The sequence below is a fragment of the Prionailurus bengalensis genome, chromosome F2, assembly GCF_016509475.1.
Source record: "Prionailurus bengalensis isolate Pbe53 chromosome F2, Fcat_Pben_1.1_paternal_pri, whole genome shotgun sequence".
NCBI lineage: Eukaryota > Metazoa > Chordata > Mammalia > Carnivora > Felidae > Prionailurus > Prionailurus bengalensis.
This window is the reverse complement of record NC_057353.1, coordinates 83,082,576-83,090,320: the sequence shown is the minus strand read 5'-3', so window position 1 is coordinate 83,090,320 and position 7,745 is coordinate 83,082,576. Positions and strand designations below refer to the sequence as shown.

At 67.9% G+C, this 7,745-nt stretch overlaps 1 protein-coding gene across 9 annotated transcripts in view; it reads right to left on the bottom strand.

The window, feature by feature from the left end:
• Positions 1-55: 55 nt before the first annotated feature.
• Positions 56-7,745, bottom strand: part of MROH1 (maestro heat like repeat family member 1) — a 62,630-nt gene continuing 54,940 nt past the window's right edge. For 5 of the 9 annotated variants that reach the window (XM_043602061.1, XM_043602058.1, XM_043602062.1 and 2 more), the window contains 10 exons: positions 6,687-6,852; positions 5,921-6,117; positions 3,352-3,489; positions 2,822-2,936; positions 2,144-2,290; positions 1,721-1,909; positions 1,257-1,412; positions 868-1,185; positions 725-790; positions 56-319 (listed from right to left, as the gene is read on the bottom strand). In XM_043602061.1, coding sequence (XP_043457996.1) covers positions 197-319; positions 725-790; positions 868-1,185; positions 1,257-1,412; positions 1,721-1,909; positions 2,144-2,290; positions 2,822-2,936; positions 3,352-3,489; positions 5,921-6,117; positions 6,687-6,852 — 1,615 coding nt within the window. In that variant the 3' untranslated portion in view covers positions 56-196. Of the gene's footprint in view, positions 338-724; positions 791-867; positions 1,186-1,256; positions 1,413-1,720; positions 1,910-2,143; positions 2,291-2,821; positions 2,937-3,351; positions 3,490-5,920; positions 6,118-6,686; positions 6,853-7,745 lie in introns of all 9 variants that reach the window. The other 4 variants (XM_043602066.1, XM_043602065.1, XM_043602067.1 and 1 more) reach the window with 2 other exon arrangements.

Here is a 7,745-nt window from a genome sequence, read left to right as displayed (position 1 = left end):
ACCCCACTGACCCACCCCACAAGGGCAGGCTACGTCCTGGCATGCCTACGCCAGCTGCTGAGGAGCGGATGGCTTTATTGGAAACCAGGGGTTACAGCAGCTTGCCTGCCCTCCCGGCCTCCAGGGGCCTTGTCTGGAATGGCAGGGGTTGGACCCTTGGTAGCAGGGAGCTCCTCAGGGCCCCATCGTGGGGGGTTCAGGCGCAGACCCGGGCTGGCACTGCCGCGGGAGCCTCAGGCGAACTTGACCAGGCGTCCCAGGGTCTCGGCAGCCTTCGCGCGCACCAGGGGGGCTGGGTCCTTGAGCAGAAGCTGCAGCGCTGGGGGACGGGGAGCCACTATCAGGGTGTCCCGGCCCCGCCCCCTTCCCGGTGCCTGGAGCCTGGGGGGCCAGGACCCCATGGTGCACCCCCGCCTTGTGCAGGGGGCCACCCGCCCACCGCCCTCCTAAGACAGGCCTCTGCCGGGAGCGCCTGGGAGCCAACGGAAAGATAGTTTTTCCTTTTTTAGTGTTTTTTAAGCTCTTTTGGAACAGTTAAGAAGTTTCCGTGAATTACTAGAGACGATGAGGTCACCAGTGACAGGGGAAAAATCCTTGAAATCCAGGAAAATCACTTAGTCCCCTGGTGCCCACAGGTCAGGGAGGCCCCTTCCAGGCGGCAGGTTGGGGGGGGCGGGGCCGGGGCGGGGCTCAGCAGCCAACAGGTTGGGGGGGCGGGGCTCACCTGCCGTGATCTGCTCCAGGTCCACCTGTGGCTGGTGCTCCGGCTCCGCGTGCAGCACCAGGAACCCTGCGGCAAGGGCAGGGCAGGGTCAGGGTAGGGCAGGGGCTCACACAGGTAGAAGGGGACGGTGGGGCAGGGCTCACCCATGAGCATGGGGGCGGCAGCACGGACGTCCTCCCAGCTGCTCTTGAAGTAGAAGAGGCTGGTGGCCGCCAGGCGGCCCAGCAGTTCCGGGAAGTGGTACATCTGCACAGAAGGCCTTCGGTCTCGGTCCCGGTCCCGGGCCCCCGGCCCCCTCCCCGGTACCCAGTGCGCCCCACCCTCACCAGGAGCTTGCAGGTGGCGTTGAGGAACTCCCCGAAGTGCAGGCCCCGGCCCTCCTGTAGGTGCTTCTGGAAGACGGCCGCCAGCTCTTCATGCTGCAGGTTGGGGCCGCACAGGCGCAGGGCGAACCTGCAGGCCTGCAGGGCGTGAACTTGAGTCCCTGACCCGTGAGCGGGGCCCGGCTCGCTCGTCCCCGCCGGTGACTCACGTTGGTCACAGGGGCTTGGGGATCCTGCAGGTGCAGCAGCAGGGGCACCAGCCCAGCAACAACCTGCTCCAGGAAGACGTCTTCACAGCCCCCGTGGCACACCTGGTTGAGGTGCCCGAAGAGGCGGATGGACGCAGAGCGGAGCTCCGTCTTCTCCTGGTGGGGGGTGGGGCGGGGCGGGGCGGGGCGGGAGGGCAGGTGTCAGCCAGCGCCCGGCTTCGGGCCCCCTCCCTGGGCCACCCTCCGTGTCCCTGTGGCACGGGCGCCTGGGGACTGACCGAGACAGGCTGGCATGGGGAGCAGCTCCAGGCTGAGACCAGCCCTGAGCTCTAGGGGTGGGGTGGAGGTGGGGGTGCCACGGCCCGCGGGGGCCCGGGGAGCAGGCTCCAGGCCGCCTGGCAGGGGTGGGGGGGAGGGGGGAGGCCGACCGGCCTGTCGGAGCCCCTGCACCCTGCCCGGCCTACGCTGTCGAAGAAGGGCCGGATCCGGATGGCAACGTGCAGCAGCACGGAGCGCAGGTCCTGGCGCTTCACCAGCTCCAGGAGCCTTGCCAGGCCCACCATGGCCTCCAGGGCCACCAGGCTGTGAGGGTCGTCCCTGTCGTCCAGCCCGCCGATCATGGCTGTCAGGAGCTGGGGGCCGTGGGCCTGCACCTGGGGGTGCCCCACGCTCTGCTGTCACGGGGCCAGGGGGACCTGGCTCCCCACCCCGCAGGCTCGCCCCCACTGTGCTGCTCAGTGGGCCACCTCCCTGAAGGTCCCCGCTGCCCACACGGTGTCTGTCTGGGTCTCCCTGCCCACCGCAGCTCTTCTGTCCCTAAGCCACAGGCAGGGCAGCGGGGACTGGGGGGGGGGGGGGGGGGGTGTGTGACTGCCCTGCCCACTCACCTTCTCCGGGGAGCTGGAGGCGATGTTGGCCAGGCCTCGCAGCACCAGCCGCCGCACGCTGGCGCTCGTGTCCTTCTGCCGCGCCGCCAGGTTGTCCAGCAGCGACTCCAGAAGCATCAGGTCGTTCACCACGTTGCTGTTGAGCAGCTGAAGGCAGAGGTGCTGTGACCACCTGCCACTGACCCTCCCCAAGCCCCCTCCCCCACCCCCAGGGCTCGCCCCACCCCGGGCTGCCTCCGCAGCGGCTGCCTCCGCAGCGGCGCCTGCTCCCCGCCACCGGGCAGCTCACACGCACGAGGAGTGGACGTGGCAGAGGCCGACTCAGGGCCTCCCTTGGTTCTCTCCAGTTCCTGACCCCGGCCACACCCCAGCTCCCAATGCCGTGGCCTTTGGGCAAGTCTTGGCATTGTCGGCCACAAGGGGGCATCCAAGGGAGGCTCGGGCCTTGTGGCTGCTGGTGCGTCCCCCCTGAGGGCCCAGCACAGACCGCACAGCTGAGGCCTCCACTGAACAGAGTGGGATTGTCACCAGGCCTGGCCCGGCGGCCTCTGGACCCAGCAGCGCCAAGCGGGAACTGGGCGATGGCCCTGGCTGGGGAGGCCGGTGCCTGCCTGTGTGGAGGGGGCTTCCTTCCCCACCCTCCCAGGCCCTCGGCAGATCGGAACAAGTGACAAGTACCTCGGCCAGGAACGCTGTGGAGGTGACCCTCTGGATCTCATACACACTGCTCTGTGTGCACACGAGCGCCTTCATCACCAGGGGCAGCCGGGGGCCTGCACACTTGGCCATGGCGCTGTGGAAGGAGGCCACACAGCACAGGTGCTGGGACCTCGGGCTGCTCCGAAGCCACCCAAGCCAACGTGGACCCAAGGGGTTGCCCCCACCTCCCAGCCCGCTTGGTCAAGGGCCCCGGCCCTTAAGGCCCTCGCCCCAGGTGCTGAACCCTGAATATCCTCCCTCCCTAGTATCCTAGCCCACCTCACCAGGCCTCCGTAGAGGGGCCTTCCCGCTGCCTCCCACCCCGAGACTGTCAACGTGGCCAGAAGCTCAGAGCTGCGTTGGTGGCCTCTCCGCTTCCACACAGGTGGCAGAGGCCCCAAGCTGGGCTCACTGGCTCCCAGGTGCCCCTAAATATCTGCTGTCAGAGAGCCTGGCCTACTGTGCCTCAGCGGTGCTGGAGCCTGTGTGCAGGGGCACGGCCCCCTTACCTGGCCAGCCGGGTGACCCCCTCCTCGTGTCCTGCCGAGGTCCTGAGCAGCTGCCAGCCCCCCTCCAGCTCCACACGCCGCACCACGTCCTCATTACCCCCCCGGAGCAGCATAGCCTGCAGAGCATCCACCGCGCAGCTGCGGGACACGCGGGGGTGGGTTTGGGGGGCGGGGTGAGGGCGGCAGAGGCCCCGTGTGTCCCTCTGCTCCGTACCATACGCACAGACCCGTGCTCTTGGGGAGCAGCCTCCCCTCCTCTCTGGTCTCAAGCTGCTGAGACATCTGGCCACCCATCCCCCACGATGAGCAGCTTCCCCAAGACCCTCTGGAAGCAGGCAGGACCCTCCGGCACTTTTAGGGTAACAACCAACAGCTTTTGTCCCTTGCTTTAAAGACCCTCATTAATTAAACTAAGACAAGAAGAAAAAGAAAAATCGTTAACAAAAATGAACCCAAAAGACAGATCGGCGTCTGACTCTTCTTGCCTGGGCAGCACGGAGCCTTCGGATGAGTGCCTGGGAAACCCAGTGTCGGTGGGCAGGGCGGAGCAGGGTCTCCAAAGGCCTGGGGCTGTGGCTGCACCACAGACGTGTCTGGCCTCAGACATGCCCGACACCCTGAGAATCAGGCTCTGTTCCTGCACCTAAGTCCCCTGCTTTCGCGTGCGCACAGCCACACCCACCCTGGGACACCCCGGAGCCCAAGGAGGGGACCACAGATGGGGCTCTGTGCCAGTGAGGAGGGGCCTCCCACCTGGGAGCCAGGATGTGCCCGGCTCCCTCTAGAAACTCGGTCAGGGCGGGGCTGGGCCTGGCTGAGCCTGCTGCTGTGCCTGCCCCCACAGCCCTGCAGGCACTTGGCTCTCCTGTCTCCCCGGTTGGTGGGGGCTGCGCCCACGGGGCCCAGCTGGGGCACGCGGGGCTGGCGGCGGGCAGGCCGCAGGGGCACGGCCCATGGTCCCGGGTCGGGGGTGGGGGGTTGGGGGGTGGGGAGCAGCATCGGTCTGGCACCCGGGAGAACCTCACACCAAAGCCCGAGGCCCGAAGAGAGCTCGTCGGGGCTCTCGGAACCCCACGTGGGGAGCCTTCGGGCCATAGCAGCCCCGGCCCGGTGTTGACCTCGCCCCTGCGAGTGGACACCTCTCACTCCAGGCCTCACACCGGCCTGCAGATGCGTGTGGCCCCGCACCGCCGGCCCTGGGAGCTCCCGGCCCAGGGTGGACGCTTGACCTGACACGGCCAGCAACCGAGGTAGGGGCATCCACCAGGTGGCCTGCCTTTGAGCAAGATGGCTCGTTTAGGGCGATTTTTGGCTGAGGCCAATCTAAAGTGGGGAGATGCAGGTTTGGCTGAGAAGGCGCCTCCCTGGCTCGTCCACCCTGCTGCCCAGAGCTCTTACGGATGCGGCCCGTCCCGTGGCCTGACGGGCCTCCTCTACCTGCGCCTGGCTCTGCGCACGTCTCAGCTCAGGGGGGTGGCAGCCCAGGGACCCCGCTGAGGGCTCGCGAGCCGTGGCGTGCAGTCCCGGCGGTGTCTGCCAGCGCATTCGCATTTTCTGCTCGGTCTGCGCAGAGCCGGGTGGGCTCCGGGCTCCAGGCTCCGGCACGCGGCCCCTCCCAGAGCTCCCGCGGTGGGGCGGGGCGTACTGACGCTGCCCCCGTCTGTCCCCACCACGGGGCACGGGGCCCGTCCGGCCCCACGTGCCTGGAACGGGTGGGGAGGTCTGCAGGCCCTGGCGTATCAGCTTTCTCCCTTTGCCCCGTGGCCCCGTGGCCCCGGGGCCGTCGATTGGGCTCTGAAGTGCCACTATGGTGGGCCCAGGGACCGACGCCCGAGCTGTTGAAGCCCTCCGCCCACCACCTCTCTCAAGCAGCTCCACCCTGCCTGTCCCGCTCTCCCGCCCCAGGGCCCCCTTGGGAGACCACCAGGGCCCGTACCCCCGAAAAGAGCAGACAGGGAAGGTGCCTGCACAGGCCAGTGGTGTGGGGGCTGGTGCTGAGCCCTCCCCCCGGGGCTGGGGATCTGACCCCTGTAAGGGGCCCTGGGGAGAGGCGGCGAGGCCACTGCACGCTTTCTGCCTGAAGAAGCGGCTCTGGCGCAGAAGGAGCAGGGACCCAGGGCTGAGCACCGAGGCTGCAGACACGGGGGTGGGGGTGGGGGCTCAGCCCAGGCCCCACGTGCACCCCGAATACTCCCTGTAGCCCCACCTCCCGAAAGGCGGTGCTACTCTGGGCCCACCTGAGTGTCCCCACACAGCCCCTGCGGGGCCACCCTGAGGACGGCACCACCCCACAGACTTGGGGCCGCCTCTCCCACGGTGCCTGTCCCAGACGCAGCCCGAGGAAACCACACCGCCAGGGTGGACAGCGTAGCCTGGAACATCATCCCTGGGGCGGGGGGCGGCGGAGGGGGGGGGTCCCAGCTCCCCAGGCACACACTAGCTCCTGAGTCTGAAGCTCCTGAGTCTGAGTCGGGGCCCCAGTGTGGTGCCCGCCCTTCCCATCCCATACGCCCCCGCCAGGACGCCAGGCACGCAGTGGTGCTGCGGCGGCAGAGGAGGAGCCGGTTACCTGCAGGGCTCGAGGCTCTTGGGGGCCACGGCCGAGCCCACGCTCCTCCTCTCCTTGGCCTGCAGGCTCCGGGGCAGCAGGACGCCCAGGGTGCAGCTGACCCGCAGCAGGAGCGCGGCAAACAGCTGTGGGTACAGCTCGAGCACCGCGGGCCCAGACTCCAGGGCGCTCAGGACCTCGTGCAGGGCACACGTGGCCTGCGGACAGGGGCCGCTTCAGGCTCAGCCCTCCCGCCGGAGCCCTTTCTAACGGGGCTGGCGACGGTGAAGGCTGGGCTCTGCACCCCAGAACCACACCAGCCCGAAGCCCCCGCCGGGCTGAGAGGTCTCAGTCCTGGGGCGGGCGGGGGGGTGGGGGGGTGGAGCGGGAGGCCCCCGGGGCAGGAGGCAGGCACGGGGGCAGCGTGACCCCCTTGGGGACAGGCCTCCGACCATCTGCCCTTGCTTCCATAGCGGGAGGAGGAGGAAATTCTCACAGCTGCTTTTGCTGCTGGAAACGTTGCCAAGCCAGGCTTGCTTTTTTCCGCAGGATGAAACGGAGCGGTTTCCCTCGGGGACCAACACCTGTGGGGCCTTTACGAGCCTGGGCTCCGAGCTGGCCTGGCTCCGGCGCCCCCATTAGCTGCCAGGTGCCTGAGGGGTGGCACCCAGGCCCCCTGTGGGGTCCTCCTCCCGCCAGGGGCAGCGCGGCCCCTCACCCGGCCCCCTCACCACGCAGGGAGCAGGCAGAAGGGGGCAATGCGCATCAGCCCCGGGGCCCCACTCACCGCAAGGGGCAGCAGCGTGGCCTCGCGGCCAGGAGAGCTGCTTAGCAGGAAGGCCCGGGTCTCCTTGAACGGGACGTCCCTGCTCATCTTCTCCAGGAGCAGCCCCAGGACCTGTGTGGTGAGGCTGGGCTCCAGGGCCAGCGCCCGCCACAGGGTGCAGGTGTGGCTGCCGCAGGGCAGAAGGACAGTCACCTCCAGGCCACCGCCGGCTCGGCTCCACACCCCAGATGCACCCACAAGACTCCAAGGGCTCCGCTCCGGGCAGGCGGTGCCCTGACCTCGCATCCAAACGAACCCACCCCGTCCCCCGACCCCGGTGAGCAGCACTGGCAATAAAGGGCAGGGAGAAAAGTCTCGGCCTGAACAGAGGCCCTGAAGTCCCCTGGGAGCTGCCAGAAGCAAACAGGAGGCTTTCCTGCTGGAGACAGCCTCATTCGGCCTCGGGGGCGAGACCCCGCAGAAGCTACAGCTCTTAATACGCTCACAGACCGAAACGACAGACCTCGAGCACCGAATGGGAACCGGAAACTCCAAAACTCGATAAGCAACTTTTAAAACTTATTTGGAGAGAGAGCAGGGCAGAGGGGCAGACAGAACCCCCGGCAGGCTCTGCAGCGTCAGCAGAGCCCAACGCGAGACTCGAACTCACAAACCGTGAGTTCACGACCTGAGCCAAAACCAAGAGTCGGTCACTTGACCCACGGAGGCCCCCCCCTCCGCCCCGAGGTGCCCCTCGATAAGCAACTCTGAAAGAGAACCCACGGCCCTTCGGAAACGACACACGGGACGCTGCGCCCCGCAGAGGCAACTGGCGCCAGCCTGAGCAGAGCAGGGGTGACGTGGGACAAGCAGAAGGTCACGGGAAGAAGTCACCTGAAGTCAGCACAAGAAAGACCACAGTGGAAATTCAGAGACCAGAACCAGAGACGTGAGGGGTGGGGTGACAGGCTGTCCCAGAAGCACAGGGTGGAGAGAGGCTGGCAAGTGTTCAGAACGCACGAGGATGAAGGAACGCAGGCCGCGGGCCCCTGCCGGCAACAGGCAGGACACCAGGGACAA